Source organism: Anolis carolinensis, unplaced genomic scaffold (genome assembly GCF_035594765.1).
Source record: "Anolis carolinensis isolate JA03-04 unplaced genomic scaffold, rAnoCar3.1.pri scaffold_12, whole genome shotgun sequence".
Taxonomy (NCBI): domain Eukaryota; kingdom Metazoa; phylum Chordata; class Lepidosauria; order Squamata; family Dactyloidae; genus Anolis; species Anolis carolinensis.
This window is the reverse complement of record NW_026943823.1, coordinates 17921758-17941818: the sequence shown is the minus strand read 5'-3', so window position 1 is coordinate 17941818 and position 20061 is coordinate 17921758. Positions and strand designations below refer to the sequence as shown.

At 41.6% G+C, this 20061-nt stretch overlaps 1 protein-coding gene across 1 annotated transcript in view; it reads left to right on the top strand.

Annotated features, from left to right (window-relative positions):
• Positions 1-20061, top strand: part of gpc3 (glypican 3) — a 170931-nt gene that overhangs the window by 97363 nt on the left and 53507 nt on the right. The window contains exon 3 of the mRNA XM_062964120.1: positions 4402-5096. Within this exon, the coding sequence (XP_062820190.1) occupies positions 4402-5096 (695 nt within the window). The remainder of the gene's footprint in view (positions 1-4401; positions 5097-20061) is intronic.

Sequence of the window (20061 nt, the reverse complement as noted above, 5' to 3'; positions counted from 1 at the left end):
ATAATAAATGTTCATTTTTTTGTTCAACAATAAATGTGAATTCTTCTTCATGGAAAAATAAGACATCCCCTGAAAATAAGACCTAGAGCATCTTTGGGAGCAAAAATTAATATAAGACACTGTCTTATTTTCGGGGAAACACGGTACTACTGCTACTGTCTGCTCCCTTGATTCGAACTGCTGACCTTTCAGTCAGCAAGTCTCAAGGCTAGAGTGCAACAAATACTGAACACTTATATTCTTTCACTCCCATTTCTCACTTACTAAGTCCCTTTCATTGTCCAAAGACTGCAGAATATAATGCATCTGACACTGCTTGAATTCGCCCTAGCTCCATGATGTGTGATCATGGAAGTCGCAGTTTGCTGAGACACCAAGAGTATTTAACAGGGGAAGCTAAAGCCCTTGTGAAACAACAACTCCCAGGATTCCATAGCATTGAGTCAGAGCAGTTAAAGCCACGTCAAACTCCATTAATTCCAGTGTAGATACTCTCCATATCTGCCTCCAGGACCAGGCATGACTTTCCTGCCTGAAATGATCCTTTTTTTCCGCCACAAAACCCCGACCCTGTTGAAAGAGAAGAGGGATGTGTCCAGACTTCTTTTTAAATGTTAAATCCCAGCTTTCATGCTAAATACTACCTCTCTTGGGTGATATTAATAGATGACGAAAGAGGCACAAACGGTGCCGCAGTTCACAGGTCAGTGACCCTGTTTGGAAGAACAGCTTTCAAGCCAGCTTCAAGGGGAGATGGAGCAGTGTGCCTGGAAATTATGCTATATATATATATTAGCTGTGCCCTGCCACGCGTTGCTGTGGCCAATTGGAATTGCAGTGAATAGCCTCGCTGCTTGAAAGCCTGGCTGTTTTCTACATAGGGTATGCTTGCTAGGCCAGGTTGAATGAGATGGAGTAGCCTCGTGGTTTCCAAAGTCTGGCTTTGAAGCTGCAAGGCTGTTCAGTGTTAATCAAGGTGGGCCACAAAGGGGTTGATATATGTGTAGAATAACGTGCAGTGTGGTAGAAAGAACTGTTGTCTGGTTGAGGCAGGTGTTGCCATGGATCTCCTTGATTAGCACTGAATAGGCCTGCAGCTTCAAGGTCTGCCTAGTTAGTACTTGGAAGAATCCTTTACTGGAACGTGTTAGCTGGGTGTGATTATTTAAGTTGTTTAGCATTGAATGGTCTTGTAGCTTCCAAGCCTGGCTGCTTCCTGTGTGAGGGAATCCTTTGTTGGGAGGTGTTAGCTGGGCCTGATTGCTTCCTGTGCGGAATTCCCCTGTGTTCTGAGTGTTGTTGTTTATTTAGTGTCCTGATTTTAAAGATTATATTGTTGTGTATTGTTATTAGAGCACAGTAATTATTATACATTATATTGATAATGTTATATGATTTGCCTGGAACAGGATTATATGAGGCCCCTTCTACACAATGGTTTAAAATTTACACTGAAGTGGTGGGTTTTTTTGTTTTGTTTTTTTTTTTTGCTGTGGCCTAGGAGGCAGCCTGGCTTTGAAGCTGCAAGGCTGTTTAGTGTCAATCAAGGTGGGTCACAAAGGGGTGCATTCCGGTTTTGGGGTTTTTTTTTTGGCCCCATGGAGGTTAGGGATATGTAGTTTGTTTGTAAGAATGTAGAGACGTGGATGAGGGGTTGTGTTGTCAATTTTCTAGGTTGGGGGGCCTTTAGTTTTGTTGTTTTGCCCGGTGGAGCAATGCCATTCTCCTTTTATATATATAGACTAGCTGTGCCCGGCCACGCGTTGCTGTGGCGAAGTATGGTGGTATGGGAAATAAAATATTGAGGCCTTGGTGGTAGTTCAAAGGTTTTCCCTTGACATTAAGTCCATTAGGAATGGGTAATATAGCTGTGTGGAAGGGCCTTGAGTCTACACTGCTATATAATCCAGTTAAAATCAGATAATCTGTATTTTGTAGGCAGTGTGGAAGAGGCCTAAGTGAGGCCTAACTCTGCCTGTCCCCTGGGCTGAGTGGGTTGCTAGGAGACCAAGTGGGCGGAGCTTAGCCTTCTCACTGGCAGCAATTGGATAAAAACAATGATTCCTCTCCCTCTAATTAGGACTTCATTTTTCTTTTCTTTTTGTTGTATGAACGTAGAGGCATGCATGAGGGGTTGTGCTGCCAAGTTTAGTGTTTCTGGGATGTGTAGTTTTGTTGTTTTGTCCTAGGCCGAAATTTCATTACCTATATATATATATATATATATATATATATATATATGAGGCATTAATGTTTCAGTTGGCCCACCTGTACTCACGCTCTAAGCCAACGGGAATTGCGTTACACCCGGCTTTACCTCGGGGCTTCTGCAGGCAAACGGAGTCACTTTAGGAAGATTTAAAAGACGCAATCATGGCATAGATTCCTATTGCCGTAATATAGTCTGCAGTTAAAGAGAGAGAGAGAAATAACCTACCCAAGGTTTATTGAGCCTTGGGTGCTTGAAACTTTGCGTTGTCCTAGTTGGGAAAGTTATTGGTTGTCGTTGATAATATGGGGTTATATTTGCATCACATTCTTTTCTTTTGCTTCTTATTTGTGTGCCTGCATTTGCACTTTTCGTTTGTAATTTGTTGTTAAAATACAGTAAACATTAATGGGGAAAAAGATGGTACCAAGTGCTATAAATGTGTGGCGCGAATGAGACCTTTGTTGAATGTGTTGTCAAAGGCTTTCATGGCCGGAATCATAGGGTTGTTGTGTGTTTTCCAGGCTGTATGGCCATGTTTCAGAAGCATTCTCTCCTGACGTTTCACCCAAATGTATAGCAGGCATCCTCGGAGGTTGAGGATTATACGCGTCCACACTGACTATATAAAGCAGTTTCAGGCCCCGGCTACACTTCCATGTAATGTAATTTCATAATGCAGTTTAATTGCATTGAATTGCACTACACTACAGCCCCTTCTACAGAGCTGTATAAAATCCAGATTATCTGCCTTGATATTCTGGATTATATGGAAGTGTATAAGGGCCCATAGTAACACCATTTGTATTACTGGGTTGTAAATGTCATTTCCTAATGGGTTGTATCATAAAAACATGGGAGAAGTTTATTAAACCACAGCACCTTTTGTTATAGTTTTTCAATAAATATCTCATAGAGTTCCAGCCAATTCAACATAGTTTGTGGCAGCCATAAAAACGAAGTTTCTGGAGTAGAACAACTCCTTTCAAAGTAAGGACTGCGCAATTAAACAGGAAATAACACTTTCAAACCAGGAACAGAACATTGTTACATAGTGTTATATGGCAACTAGCTGTGCCCGGCCACGCGTTGCTGTGGCGAAGTCTGGTGGTCTGGGAAATAAAGTATTGAGGAATTGTTGGTAGTTAAGATAAAGGGTAAAGGTTTTCCCCAGACATTAAGTCTAGTCGTGTCTGACTCTGGGAGTTGGTGCTTATCTCTATTTGTAAGCCGAAGAGCTGGCGTTGTCCGTAGACTCCTCCAAGGTGAAGTGGCATGACTGCATGGAGCGCCGTTACTTTCCCGCCGGAGCAGTACCTATTGATGTACTCACGTTTGCATGTTTTCGAACTTCTGGGTTGGCAGAAGCTGGGGCTAACAGTGGGGGCTCTCTCCGCTCCCCCAATTCAAACCTGCGACCTTTCGGTCCACAAGTTCAGCAGTTCAGCACTTTAACACTGTTTTAAATTCATTGTGATATTTTGGTGGTAAATTTGTAAATACAGTAATTTCATTACCCTTTTATATATATAGACTAGCTGTGCCCGGCCACGCGTTGCTGTGACGTTGTCTGGTGGTGTTGGTGAGAAATTGTTGAGGTAGTGGTGGTATTGAATGTCTGTTGTATGGTTGTCTTTATGTTTAGTATGCACACTGAAGTGGATTATATGGCAGTGTGGAGTCAAGATAATCGAGTTCAAAGCAGATAATATAAGATTATAAATGGGTTATATAGCTGTATGGAAGGGCCTTGAGTCTACACTGCCGTATAATCAGGTTAAAATCTGATAATCTGTGGAAGAGGCCTAAGTGAGGCCTAACTGTGCCTGGCTGAGTAGGTTGCTAGGAGACCAAGTGGGTGGAGCTTAGCCTTCAAACTGACAGCAATTGGATAAAAACTATTATTCCTCTCCCTGTAATTAGGACTTTATTTTTCTTTTCTTTTTGTTGTATCAACCTAGAGCCGTGAATGATGGGTTGTGTTGTCAAATTTCGAGGTTGGGGTGGCCTGTAGTTTTGTTGTTTTATCCGCTGCCCTGATGCCATCACTCTTTTATATATATAGAAGATGTAGATTCATATAATGCAGTTAAACTGCATTGTGAAATTGCATTCTATGGAGTCTAGTTGGGGCCTCAAACAGTGTGCAGATGGGCTTTGGAGTTTACTGACTTTTCCTTTTTCTTTTCCAGAAGCCTTTGAGGTCGTCGTCCGTCATGCACGGAACTTCACCAACCTCATGTTCAGGAACTACTACCGTGGCATCGCTACGTATGCGTCCCCTTTTGTGGGGGATTTATTCACCGACATCTCGCTCTATATCCTGGGCTCGGACCTCAGCGTCAACGACATGGTCAATGAGTTCTTTGACGGCTTGTTCCCCTTGGTCTACTCCCGCTTGGTCAACCCGGGCCTCCCCGAACCGTCGGCCGAAATGGCGGAGTGCCTGCGCTTAGCCCGTCGAGACGTGGAAGCCTTTGGCGACGTCCCCAAAGCCATGATGACCCGTGTGTCCCGCTCCCTCCGGGTGACCCGGGTCTTCCTCCAGGCCCTCAACCTCGGCATCGAAGTGGTCAACACCACTGACCACTTGCGGCTCAGCAAAGACTGCGGCCGGGCGCTTTTGAAGATGTGGTACTGCCCGCACTGCCAGGACCTCCTGACGGCCAAGCCATGCGCCGGGTTCTGTGGCCTGGTCTTGCGGGGCTGCCTGGCCAGTGTGGCCGAAGTGGACGGGCACTGGAGGGAGTATCTCCACGCCTTGGAAGGCCTGACCAAAAGCATGCGCGGCACCTACGACGTGGAGCATGTCCTCCTCCACCTCTTCTCCTCCATCCGGGACGCCATCACTCACATGCAGAAGAATGCGGGGAAGATGGCAGCCGCGGTACGTCCTCTCAGAGATAACAGGAGTGATTATTGGTTATTGATTGTGATCATGGTCGCTCTTGTTACACTATGTATCAAAAATCGAAAACACTTTTTGTTCCTGGTTTGCAAATGTTATTTCCAGTTTAATTGTGCTCTCCTTATTTTGAAAGTTTTTGTTCTAATAATAATCATAATAATAATACCGTATATTCTCGAAGATAAGCCGAGTTTTTCAGCCCTTATTCATGAGCTGAAAAAGCCTCCCCCGGCTTATAATCAGGTCAAAGTCAAGGCTGGTAACGGAGTCTGCAGGCTATTGCTTGCAATATGTGATCTATTTCCCTCTTCTCCTCCCTTATCAGTGTGTTTTCTTTTGCTATTGCTTGCAATATGTGATCCATTTCTCTCTTCTCCTCCCTTATCAGTGTGTTTTCTTTTGCTATTGCTTGCAATATGTGATCCATTTCTCTCTTCTCCCTTATCAGTGTGTTTTCTTTTGCTATTGCTTGCAATATGTGATCTATTTCTCTCTTCTCCTCCCTTATCAGTGTTTTTTCTTTTGCTATTGCTTGCAATATGTGATCCATTTCTCTCTTCTCCTCCCTTATCAGTATGTTTTCTTTTGCTTTTGCTTGCAATATGTGATCCATTTCTCTCTTCTCCTCCCTTATCAGTGTGTCTACTTTTGCTATTGCTTGCAATATGTGACCTATTTCTCTCTTCTCCTCCCTTATCAGTGTGTTTACTTTTGCAAAGCCTCCCTCGCTCTTAATCAAGGGAATGTTTTGAAAAGAGAGACAACCTTGCAAGTCAGGAAGAAGAAAAATATATATTCATTAATCTTATGAAAGCATTTTCCCCTGAAATATTTGCTAAACTCTCCTACAGATATATAGGCATTAACCCTTTGCAAGCTTTTGCAATCTCTAAGTACAGTAGAGTCTCATTTATCCAACATAAACGGGCCGGCAGAATGTTGGATAAGTGAATATGTTGGATAATAAGCAGGGATTAAGGAAAAGCCTATTACACATCAAATTAGGTTACGATTTTACAAATTAAGCACCAAAACATCATGTTATACAACAAATTTGACAGAAAAAGTAGTTCAATACGCAGTAATGCTATGTAGTAATTACTGTACTTACGAATTTAGCACCAAAATATCACGATGTATTGAAAACATTGACTACAAAAATGCGTTGGATAATCCAGAATGTTGGATAAGCGAGTGTTTGATAAGTGAGACTCTACTGTACTGTATATACCCGAGTATAAGCCTAGTTTTTCAGCCCTTTCTTTAGGACTAAAAACGCTCTCCTCGGCTTATACTTGGGTGAGGATCCTGGTTGGCTTATATTTGGGTCAGCTTATACTCGAGAAAATATGGTACATTTATTATTTTTCTCTATTATTATTGGTATTGTTACATTTATTATTTTTCTCTATTATTGTTGCTACTATTACATTTTTTTAACTTTATTATTATTATTATTATTATTACAGTAGAGTCTCACTTATCCAAGCCTCGCTTATCCAAGTTTCTGGATTATCCAAGCCATTTTTGTAGTCAATGTTTTCAATACATCGTGATATTTTGGTGTTAAATTCGTAAATACAGTAATTACAACATAACATTACTGCGTATTCAACTACTTTTTCTGTCAAATTTGTTGTATAACATGAAGTTTTGGTGCTAAATTTGTAAAAACATAACTTAATTTGGTGTTTAATAGGCTTTTCCTTAATCCCTCCTTATTATCCAAGGTATTCGCATATCCAAGCTTCTGCTGGCCCGTTTAGCTTGGATAAGTGAGACTCTACTGTATTACATTTATTATTTCACTCTGATCTTATTATTATTATTACATTTATTATTCGACTCTATTTATTATTACATGTCTTATTTTCCTGTATTTATTATTATTATTACATGTATTATTTTACTCTATTATTATTAAAAGGATACATAAGCACATTTACATTGAAGAAGATGAGAATAATGATTTAATCAGAGTTGGAGAGTCTTATCTTAAATTAGAGCTTGATGTAAATATTCAAAAACATTTAACCTACTGATGCCTCAATTAATGTAATATTTTGGTATCTATTTTTATTTCTGAAATTTCCCACCCTCGGCTTATACTTGAGTCAATGATTTCCCAGGTTTTTTTTGTGGTAAAATTAGATGCCTCGGCTTATATTCGGGTCGGCTTATATTTGAGTATATACGGTATGTCAAATAACTTCAGGATCCAATCTTCTATGGTGGGTACTTTTTTTTGTTTCCAGACTGTGGCTAAGACAAGTCTTGTTGCGGTCCCTATTAGAAAAAGTATTCTATCTTGGTTTTTACTCAAATTTGCGTTGGATATATCCAACAGGTATGTTTCGGGTAAAAGAGGAAAGTTTCTTCGTACAGTAGAGTCTCACTTATCCAAGCCTCGCTTATCCAAGCCTCTGGATAATCCAAGCCATTTTTGTAGTCAATGTTTTCAATATACAGTAGAGTCTCACTTATCCAACATAAATGGGCCAGCAGAACGTTGGATAAGCGAATATGTTGGATAATAAGGAGGGATTAAGGAAAAGCCTATTACACATCCAATTAAGTTATGATTTTACAAATTAAGCACTAAAATATGTTTAACAACAAATTTGACAGAAAAAGTAGTTCAATATGCAGTAATGCTATGTAGTAATTACTGTATTTACGAATTTAGCACCAAAATATCACGATGTATTGAAAACATTGACTACAAAAATGTGTTGGATAATCCAGAACGTTGGATAAGCGAGTGCTGGATAAGTGAGACTCTACTGTATCGTGATATTTTGGTGCTAAATTCGTAAATACAGTAATTACTACGTAGCATTACTGCGTACTGAACTGCTTTTTCTGTCAAATTTGTTGTATAACATGAAGTTTTGGTGCTTAATTTGTAAAATCATAACCTAATTTGATGTTTAATAGGCTTTTTCTTAATCTCTCCTTATTATCCAAGATATTTGCTTATCCAAGCTTCTGCCGGCCCGTTTAGCTTGGATAAGTGAGACTCTACTGTATTATTTTTTGTGTCACTTTATGTATTCTATTCCAGTATTCTTTGATTCTTTTACATTTCCACCATTGGTGAATGAAGGTGCCTATTTCTTCATTACACTTCCGGCATTTATTTGAAGGACTCTGACTTTCTGAATAACCCACTAATGTAGGGGTTGTGGAGGTTGAAACAAAGCCAAGCCATAAAGCCCAGTGAAGCGTGTTTTCTCGCTAATTGTTCATGGCATCATCCGGCAGGTGAGAGGCGGAGAAGGACAAGTGCTTTTAAGCCAAGGGCTTCTCCTGTTTGGGGCTTAATCACTCATGAACAATTTCCTGGTACATTAAAGGTAAACAAAGATCCAGATGGATAACCAGAGGAGATTCTCCGTGAAAGCATTTGCTGCATTTCCATTTATTTCTTGCAGCACAAGTGAATTCAAAGTGTCTGGATCGGGAGCGAGGATTTCTATCATAACTGGGATGCATCCTGTAAAGGGCTGTGAACGACTGAGGTTCTTTTAGGCAGGGGGAATCTTCCTATCCCACCCGCTGCCCCAAATTTGTAAAGAACGAATCACGACTGCCACCAATTTGGAACGATGCAACCACCAAAGACTCAGGGAGGAGACCTTTTCCTGTGTTTTTTTTCCCTTTCTTCTTCTTCACTTTAGATCAGGGGTCCCCAAACTAAGGCCCGGGGGCCGGATGCGGCCCTCCAAGGTCATTTACCTGGCCCCCGCCCTCAGTTTTATAATATAATATTTTAATATCAGTTTTAATAATATAATATATTGTATATACATATAATATTGATAATAATATTATAATTTTATACAATACTAGCTGTGCCCGGCCACGCATTGCTGTGGCGAAGTATGGTGGTATGGGAAATAAAGTATTGAGGTATTGGTGGAGTTAAGGTACAGGGTAAAGGTCTAACTCTGGGGGTTGGGGCTCATCTCCATTTCTAAGCCGAAGAGTCGGCATTGTCCATAGACATCTCCAAGGTCATGTGGCCGGGATGACTGCATGGAGCTCTGTTACCTTCTTACCTATTCATCTACTCTCATTTGCATGTTTTCGAACTTCTGGGTTGGCAGAAGCTGGGGCTTTAGATAATCTGTGAAAGTGGCCTAAGTGAAGCCTAACTGTGCCTGTCCTCTGGGCTGAGTGGGTTGCTAGGAGACCAAGTGGACGGAGCTTAGACTTCTAACTGGCAGCAATTGGATAAAAACAATTATTCCTCTCCCTCTAATTAGGACTTTATTTTTCTTTTCTTTTTGTTGTATCAACCTAGAGCCGTGGATGATGGGTTGTGTGGTCAAATTTCGAAGTTGGGGGGCCTGTAGTTTTTGTTGTTTTGTCCGCTGCCCTGATGCCATCACTCTTTTATATATATAGATAATAGGAGCCCCGGTGGCGAAGAGTGTTAAAGCACTGAGCTGCTGAACTTGCAGACCAAAAGGTCCCAGGTTCAAATCCCGGGAGTGGAGTGAGCGCCCACTGTTAGCTCCAGCTTCTGCCAACCGAGCAGTTCGAAAACATGCCAATGTGAGTAGATCAATAGGTACTGCTCCGGCGGGAAGGTAACAGCGCGCCATGCAGTTATGCCGGCCACATGACCTTCAAGGTGTCTATGGACAATGCCGGCTCTTCGGCTTAGAAATGGTGATTAGCAACAACCCTCAGAGTCGGACACGACTGGACTTAATGTCAGGGGAAACCTTTACCTTTACCTATACAATATAATACTAATAATAATACCATATAATAATATTAATTATATGTTATATATTACATATAATATTACAGTATAGTGGTATAGTTCAATATAGTAATATATAATGCTAATATTGTGTTATGCTAATAATATATTGTATGTACATACAGTTGCTCTGAGTCCCCTTCGTGGTGAGAAGGGCGGGATATAAATGTAATAAATAAATGTAGTAAATGAATAAATAAATAATTTTAGACTTAGACTCGCCCAAAGTCTGAAATGACTTGAAGACAGACAACAACAACAATCCTATTTAACTTGACTATCTCATTGGCCAGAAGCAGGCCCACACTTCCCATTGAAATCCTGATAGGTTTATGTTGGTTACAATTGTTTCATTTTTTAAATATTGTATTGTTCTTTCACTGTTGTTGTTGTTTTGCACTACAAATAAGACATATGCAGTGTGCACAGGAATTTGTTCGTTTTTTTTTTTTTCAAATGATAATTCGGCCCCTCCACAGTCTGAAGATTTGTGGACCGGCCCTCTGCTTTAAAAGTTTGAGGACCCCTGCTTTAGATGGTAGCATAACTTGGTTTAGAATATATGCGACAGAAGCTTAGATGTTGGAAGAACAATAACAAGTTTATTCAGGCACAGAAGTTAGTGGTTACAATGTTGTTTCTCACTTAGAGGTATTCTTATTAACAGTTACAATACTAGAATGAGATGAATCAAACTCTCTATCACTTCTTTTGCTTAAAGTACAGTAGAGTCTCACTAATCCAAGCCTCGCTTATCCAAGCCTCTGGATAATCCAAGCCATTTTTGTAGTCAATGTTTCCAATATATCATGATATTTTGGTGCTAAATTCGTAAATACAGTAATTACAACATAACATTACTGCGTATTGAACTACTTTTTCTGTCAAATTTGTTGTATAACATGAAGTTTTGGTGCTTAATTTGTAAAATCATAACCTAATTTGATGTTTAATAGGCTTTTTCTTGATCAGTCTTTATTATCCAAGATATTCGCTTATCCAAGCTTCTGCCGGCCCGTTTAGCTTGGATTAGTGAGACTCTACTGTAGTTAAAACCTATTCCTCTGCTCCTTTCTAACTGTTACTTCAATGGATCTCTGTGAGTCCAGCTGGGATTGGTTCCCAAAGTCTGAAACTTGGATTATCCAGTGACTTCAAACCACAGTCACCCCTGTGATATACTATTACAGATTCTCTATGCCTTTCCAGGACACAGACTACATTAAATAAGTCACCAAACTTATTTAAAACCGACTCAAAATGAACAATTGAGTCTCCTTGATCCCATCAACTGAGAATCAATCTTCCCTGTGCCTCATCAGAGCACAGACTGACCCTCTTTTTTAAACTCTGCACTTCTTCAACTAAATGGCACTTGGCTCCGCCTACTTCTCCATGGCAACCAGCCTCTGAGTGCTGAGATGCAATAACTGCAATACTTACCCTTTTAAAACATAAACACACAATTAAACATAACATCTGTAAACCAAAATTTGTACTTCATTACACATCCATACTATAGGATCTGAAATCATCTTTCTTTGCTAGCCACAATGCGATGGAATTGAGGCAGTTATAGTTTCATATCCTCTTTATAAGACTTATTTGCTAACTACAAATCCCAGGATCCAATGAGCTTAAAGCGGTGTCAACCTGCATTCATTCTACAGTGTAGATGCACCCAGTTTCTTTCTCACTGGTGGCGTTGGGTTGAGCTATTCAGTTCGGTTCTATGTTACAAGTCAGAGCCCAGAAAAGTATTTGTTCCCCACTACAACTCCCATAATCCCAGAATTCTGGGCATTGCAGTCTTATAAAGCACCTTCTTCCACGCTCTTTGGAGAGCTATGAATGCACATACCTTTTAACGTTTTATTTGACTTCCTGGGCTGTCATCTTAGGTTATGGGTTTTGTCCTTAATGTGCTCAGTCAATTCTACAATTGTCATTCATGGCAATGGGGAGGCTCACACATTTGTATGCATGGTTATGTTTCCATCTGAGCGGAAAAAGAAAGAGGATAGAAGCAATGGTAATTACTTTTATGGCAAGCCTTTGCTGAGCCAGTCCCCAGATGGGTGCAACTGCAACTCACTTCTTCCCCATGGTCCCTAGTTGTGGTCAGCGGGATGATGGGAATTGTAGTTGAATAGGAGAATGAAAAGATGGGTTAAGTTCTGCCTGAGATAATAAGTTTTAAGTATCTCGAGAAGGCCCTTGGGGCATCACCGGTGCCATCCGCAGTTCCTTATGATACCATCTTCTAGTATTATGACTTCTCTGAAATCTAAATTTCAATCGCATTGGCTCCTTTAGCCACCACATCACACTCTTGGCTCATGTTCTGCTTATGGTCTTCTTATTTTTATTTATCGTGTCAGAAGCAAGTTGAGAAAACAGCTATAATATTATTTACAGTAGAGTCTCACTAATCCAAGCCTCACTTATCCAAGCCTCTGGATAATCCAAGCCATTTTTGTAGTCAATGTTTTCAATACATCATGATATTTTGGTGCTAAATTCGTAAATACAGTAATTACAACATAACATTACTGCATATTGAACTACCTTTTCTGTCAAATTTGTTGTATAACATGAAGTTTTGGTGCTAAATTTGTAAAATCATAACCTAATTTGATGTTTAATAGGCTTTTCCTTAATCCCTCCTTGTAATCCAAGATACTCGCTTATCCAAGCTTCTGCTGGCCCGTTTAGCTTGGATAAGTGAGACTCTACTGTATTTATTTATTACAATATTTATATCCCGCCCTTAATAATAATAATAATAATAATAATAATAATAATAATAATAATAATAATAAAACTTTATTTATACCCCGCCACCATCTCCCCAGCGGGGACTCGGGGCGGCTAACATGGGGCCATGCCCAAAGCAATACAATATAATAAAATATAAAACAGCATATCATAACATAATTAAAAGTAATACAATACATAATAATAAACATCACATCAAGAAATCAAGAAACAGTCAAACAAGAGCAGGCCGCATGAACACAAAGATAAAACCCGGAGTGAGAGGGACAGAGGGGTACTCCAATGTGGACAGGGACATATGAGAGTGGGGCAGTTTAGAGGATAGACGTTCGGGGGGGGGGGAGTAACACAGAAATATATAACAGAAGTTACTCACCAAAAGCACAGCGGAAGAGCCATGTTTTCAGGTCTTTCCTAAAAGCTAACAAAGTGGGAGCTTGCCTGATTTTAGTTGGCAGTGAGTTCCATAGTCGGGGGGCCACAGCAGAAAAGGCCCTCTCCCTTGTATTCACAAGGCGGGCCTGGGATATAGACAGTGGTGATAAAAGGGCCTCCCCGGATGATTGTAAAGATCGGGCAGGTTTATGGAGGGAGATACGGTCACGGAGGTAGGTGGGTCCCAAACCGTTTAGGGCTTTATAAATGATGGTCTGCACCTTGAATTGGGACCGGAAGATGAACGGCAGCCAGTGGAGCTCCTTAAACAAGGGAGTGGATCTCTCCCTGTAATTTGCCCCTGTTATTAATCTGGCAGCCGAGCATTGGACCAATTGTAATTTCCAGGCCGTCTTCAAGGGAAGCCCCACGTAGAGCGCATTACAGTAGTCCAGTCTAGAGGTAACTAAGGCACGGACCACCGTGGTCAAGTCAGACTTCACGAGGTATGGTCGCAGTTGGCGCACAAGTTTGAGTTGTGCAAAGGCCCTCCCGGCCACCGCCGACACCTGTGCTTCAAGCGTCAGCGCTTAGTCCAGGAGGACCCCCAAACTGCGGACCTGTGATTTCAGGGGGAGTGCAACCCCGTCCAGCACAGGTTGCCACCCAATACCCCGATCTGCCGCACGACTGACCAGGAGGGCCTCTGTCTTGTCAGGATTGATCCTCAGCTTGTTCCTCCTCATCCAGTCCGCCACAGCGGCCAGGCACTGGTTCAGAATCCGAGGGGCTTCCTTGGAGTCAGATGGGAACGAGTAGTGGATTTGCGTGTCATCCGCGTAGAGATGGCAACACCCTCCAAAACTCCGGATGACCTCTCCCAGCAGTTTCATGTAGATGTTAAATAGCATGGGGGATAAGATAGACCCCTGCAGAACCCCACAGGTCAAAGGCCAGGGGTCCGAGCAGGTGTCCTCCAGCTTCACCATCTGGGAACGGCCCTCCAGGAAGGACCGGAGCCACTGCAGAACCGTGCCACCCAGTCCCATCCCAGAGAGTCGTCCCAGAAGGATACCATGGTCGATGGTATCGAAAGCCGCTGAGATATCCAGGAGAACCAACAGGGTCACACTCCCCCTGTCCAGCTCCCTGCGGAGGGGACTCAGGGCAGCTTACAATAAGCACACATATAAAAATCATACAGTACACTATAAATCAATTTAAAAATTATAACTTACGTCAACATTCATAAAAACATTCTAAAATACATTCTAAAATGGGTGTGTTCAAATTCAAAGGACTGGGTCTTTGAATTTGAAAAATATGTTTAAAAACCCACACAAAGTTGGCGTTATGTATTATTTCACACTATTGTTTTTAAAAGTACACATAAGCACATTTACATTGAAGAAGATGAGAATAATGATTTGATCAGAGTTGGACAGTCTTATCTTAAATTAGAGCTTTATGTAAATATTCAAAAACATTGAACCTACTGATGCCTCAATTACTGTAATTTTATTGATATCTATTTTTATTTCTGAAATTTACTACTCTCAGCTTATCTTGGAGTCAATATTTTCCCAGTTGTTTTGTGGTAAAATTAAGTGCCTCGGCTTATATTCGGGTCGGCTTATACTTGAGTATATACGGTATCTAGAGAAGGCCTTTGGGTGTCTCCAAAGAGCCATCCACGCTTCCTTATGATACCATCCTCTAGTATGATGACTTCTCTCAAATCTAAACTTCTATTGATGCAGCCTAGCACCGCATTGGCTTCTTCCGCAGCCACAGCACTCTTTTGGCTCATCTTCCGCTTATGGTCTACTAAGACTCCTAGATTCCTTTTACATGGAGTGTTTTCAATCCAGGTTTCATCTATATTTATGCGTTTTCATTTTTTGCCGGTGATCCCATATCAACAAAATGACGAAAAGGGCGAAGGATATCTCCAAAGAGCTAAGACCAGATACAGTAGAGTCTCACTTATCCAAACCTCGCTTATCCAAGCCTCTGGATTATCCAAGCCATTTTTGTAGTCAATGTTTTCAAGATATCATGATATTTTGGTGCTAAATTTGTAAATACAGTAATTACAACATAACATTAATGCGTATTGAACTACTTTTTCTGTCAAATTTGTTGTATAACATGAAGTTTTGGTGCTCAATTTGTAAAATCATAACCTAATTTGATGATTAATAGGCTTTTCCTTAATCCCTCCTTATTATCCAAGATATTCGCTTATTCAAGGTTCTGCCGGCCCATTAACTTGGATAAGTGAGACTCTACTGTAAAAAAGAGTAGTCTTCAGAACCATGGAAAGCTCCTTAAAAAACCCAGAGTGGATTGAGAGCCCGACTGACATGGTCCACAAAGGTTACAGAAGGGGCCGGGCTGTGGTGCAGCTGGCTAGTAACCAGCTGCAATAAATCACTACTGACCGAGAGGTCATGAGTTCGAAGCCCAGGTCAGGTTAAGCCCCCGACCATTCATAGCCCTGGCTTGCTGTTGACCTATGCAGCCCCGAAAGACAGTTGCATCTGTCAATTAGGGAAATTTAGGTACGCTTTATGCGGGAGGCTAATTTAACTAATTTACAACACCATAAAACTGCCAGCAAAACACGAGGAAAGGAATGAGGAAGTACAGCCACTACTGGACGGCTGTAACAGCTCCCCCTGTGGCCGGAATCGTAAAGCTGGAAAAATGTTAAAAATGCCTCTGAGTCTGTCTACTGTATGTTGTTTGTCTGTTGGCATTGAATGTTTGCCATATATGTGTTCATTGTAATCCTCCCTGAGTCCCCTTCGGGGTGAGAAAGGCGGAATATAAATACTGTAAATAAATAAATAAGTCCTTTCTGTTCCCAAATTCATTGAGTTGCAAATCTAAACAAGTGGCGGATGTCACCAGCTTCTTTCTGTTATGGCGTCCTCCGATTGTGATTACCTTCCAGTGGCTGATAATAATTAAACGGGGTTGCGTTACATAAATATGTACACTTGCTATTAAGTTGCTAATTGAGAAGAAGGGAAGGAGAGAGGCCTAATTAAGGAGAGCGGATGTGGCCTCCCTTCCCCGCCTTCTTCACCTCCTTCTCCCCGCTCCGGTTTTATGAACAGTAATTTGAAAAGCGCCTTATTAAAGTCATCGGTGGACAAGTTAATGCGCCGTTTCCGAGACTATTGCTCATCTCCCCAAAGATGAGAGTCAATCATGCCGGGCGGGGGGAGCGGCTAATTGCAGAAAACCACATTAGAAAGGCTTTCCAGGCTTCCAGATTGGGTGGGCTTGGTTTCATCCTCCTCTGACGATATTCCCCCAGTGTTTTGGATTCAGTAAATCTCACTCTGAGACGAGAGTGATTTCAGGAGAGAGTGGGACTATGAGGTCCCTTGACCGAGAGCAGGGGTCCTCAAACCTTTTAAGCAGAGTTCAGACTTTTGGTGGGTGGACGATAGTTTTCCAGGCTCTATGGCCATGTTCCAGAAGTATTCTGTTAATGTGGGATTTGTGTATTGATAGTGTTTAAATGCAATTTGTGTCTTGTCTGTATTGCATACTGATTGCATCATCCAGAGTGTACTATAGTCTGGAAAGAGTTAATTACTAAGAAGCTGTGATGTCCTTGATGTGTGGCTGGAACTAGGGAGTATCCAGACACAAGTGTTTGTGCATTGCTGATTGCGTCAGTTGAGTTGAGTTCTGTCTTCCTAGAGTGAGAGTCAAGTCCTGTGTTCATCTATTGTCTGCAAGTCTGTTTGTCTTGTTTATTACTGCTTATAGTAAAACTTGTATATAGTTTTACTAACGTCTCTGGGTGTCTCTTCGTTCTGCATTCCACTGACTCCATCCAACTACTGCTGCACTGCAAAATACTCTGACATTCTCTCCTGATGTTTCGCCTGCATCAGGTTGTGAGGTCTGTTGGAAACTAAGCAAGTGGAGTGTTGTGACTCAGCCTTTGCCTTTGTGTGAGTCTGATGAGGATTCTGGGATGCAAGTGCATAATGATGGGATTCAGATTCAGGATGAATTTCAAGATGACTCTGATGGGAATTATGGGATTCAGGTGCAGAGTGGGAAATGACGAGAAGGGAGTTTTTCCCATGGGAAGAAATGAGGTTGTTTCTGATGATGGTTTTCAGGTGCAAGAAGCAGAAGGGGAGAGTAGCTCTGATAACACTAACGAGCTCAGTAGCCTTGATAATGAGGCCACTGAGCTCGATCGCTGGAATTTCTAATCGGCTGGAATTTCAGGGGTTGCGTAGAATAGCAAATAAGAGGGAGGTAAAAGGGCAAAGAAATGCCTTTATGTTATGCTATTAAAACAGTTTGCTGAAAGAGAGATCTTTGTCAAAAGCAACTTCTTAGCTAGAGTCAAGAACCAAGTCTGCTTTCCTGTATCAAGTCTGCGTTTGTGTGTTACTTTGTAGCCTGGATATATTCTAGTTGCTGGGACTTTGGCTTCATAGAATCATAGATTCTATAGATTCCTTTGAAAGGACCTTGTTTCATGCCTATGCTTCTATGGATTTGATGATTACAGCCATGTTTTGGAACTATATTTTGTAACTGAACTTTTCCCTTTTATGAACTATTTTACTGCCTATTTGTTTGTGAATGATTTTTTATTTTATAATGAGGTATAATACATTGAAAGTGGTGGAACTATATGTCGATAGAGAAGAGAAGGAATAATCGTAGAAGTGGAGACAAAAAAAGAAGAAAAAACTGTAATTAGATGTTTAATAGGCTTTTCCTTATTCCCTCCTTATTATCCAACATATTTGCTTATCCAACGTTCTGCCGTTTATGTTGGATAAGTGAGACTCTACTGTATTTAACAACTCTAAAATCAGGACAGTAAATAAAGAGCAACATTCAGAAAAACAAAGGAATTCCAGATATGAAACAATGGACGATAGGACCTGCAATCCACCCATAACTGGGACTGTCTCTGGTTGACTACTTAAGATCAAGATCAAGATCTTTCCAGATCTAAAACAACTGTTCCCTTTTTGATTCTCCACCTGTTTTATAAAGACGAGTGTAGACATGTGCAATTAAAGACTTTTTGCCCAGCTTTCGGAGACTTCCTTCCTTTGACAACAAAATTAAGCAACCCAGCCACTCGATCGCTGTGTCTGTGTCGATACGTGTGTTGTCTTCTCGGATGTCTCACTCTGCATTGGTGCCGCTCGGCTGGGCCGGCGTGGACATCTGTAACGCTTTGTGGCTTTGCCGTTTTGCCCGTGTTCCTGGCATGTTTTCCAGGCGACAAGTGCGACAGAAACGGTGTTATTCCCAGCATTTGTGTGTTTGGGTGCCTTGGCACATGAATTATTGACGACTCTTGAATTATTGACGGCACTCCGTGGCTTGGAGGATTTAGACTGAAAGTATTGTATAGGGTTTGTTTTTTTTTGGTCTGGTTTTCTTGCATTTCGAGGACACCACTTGAATGCTATGGAATCATGGGAGTTGTAGTTTGGGGAGGCATCAGCCTTTTATTGCTTTTATTGAAGAGGACAAAGACCTTGTACAACTGCAACTCCCAATTTTCCACAGCACTGAGTCATGCAATTAAAGTGGTGTCAAGCTACACTCCATAGAATGTAAGTTTCAATGTCCTATATGTTAGTAGACTTGATTTCTCATCGGTTGGGGATTCTGGGAGTTGTAGTCTCTATGATCATTTTAATTTCAAAACTTGGCTCCATAATAGTTGGTGATTCTAGGTTGTGTTCATGCTGGTTGAGGATGCTGGGATTTTTGGTCTATGCTAGTTGGGGATTATGGAAGTTGTAGTCTCCAGGCTGACTGGGGGTGCTGGGTGTTGCAGTCTCCATACTGGATGAGGATGCCGGGAGTTGTAGTCTATGCTATTTGGGGATTATGGGACTTACAGTCTCCATATTGGATGAGAATACTGTGAATTGTAGTCTCACTGCTGACTGGGGATGATGGGATTTGTTGAGGATGGTTGAGGATGCTATTTGGGGATTATGGAAGTTGTAGTCTCCAGGCTGACAGGGGGTGCTGGGTGTTGCAGTCTCCATACTGGATGAGGATACTGGCAATTGTACTAAGTGCTGATTGGGAATGATGGGAGTTTTGCAGTCTCCATGCTGGTTGTGGATGATGGGTGTTGTAGTCTATGCTAGTTGGGGGTGATGGGAGTTGTATTCTCCATGCTGGTTGAGAATGCCGGGAGTTGTAGTCTATGCTAGTTGGGAATTATGGGACTTGTAGTCTCCATATTGGGTGAGGATACTGGAAATTGCAGTCTCACTGCTGACGGGATGATGGGATTTGTGGTCTCCATGCTGGTGGTGGATGCTGGGAGTTATAGTCTATGCTATTTGGGGATTATGGGACTTGTAGTCTCCATATTGGGTGAGGATACTGGGAATTGTAGTCTCACTGCTGACTGGGGATGATGGTATTTGTGGTCTCCATGCTGGTGGTGGATGCTGGGAGTTGTAGTCTATGCTATTTGGGGATTATGAAACTTGTAATCTCCATATTGGGTGAGGATACTGAGAATTGTACTCTCCCTGCTGACTGGGGATGATGGGATTTGTGGTCTCCATGCTGGTGGTGGATGCTGGAAGTTGTAGTGTATGCTAGTTGGGGATTGTGGGAGTTGTAGTCTCCAGTCTGAGTGGGAATGCTGGGAGCTGCAGTCTCCATACTGGATTGAGGATACTGGGAATTGCAGTCTCAATGATGATTGGAGGTGATGGGAGTTGTAGTCCCCATATTGATTGGCGGTGATGGAAGTTGTAATCTCCATGCTGGCTGTGGATGCTGGGAGTTGTAGTTTCCATGCGGATTGGGGATGCTGGAAATTGTAATGTCCATTCTGGTTGTGGATGCTGGGAGTTGCAGTCTTCTAGAACTAAGACATGGAGCTTCTTTTACAGTCTGCAAAACAAGGGAGTCGGAATGAGCGTTCCTGTTATTTCTGTCAAGTTAGGAAGAAGGTATCACTCCTTTAAGACAAAATCT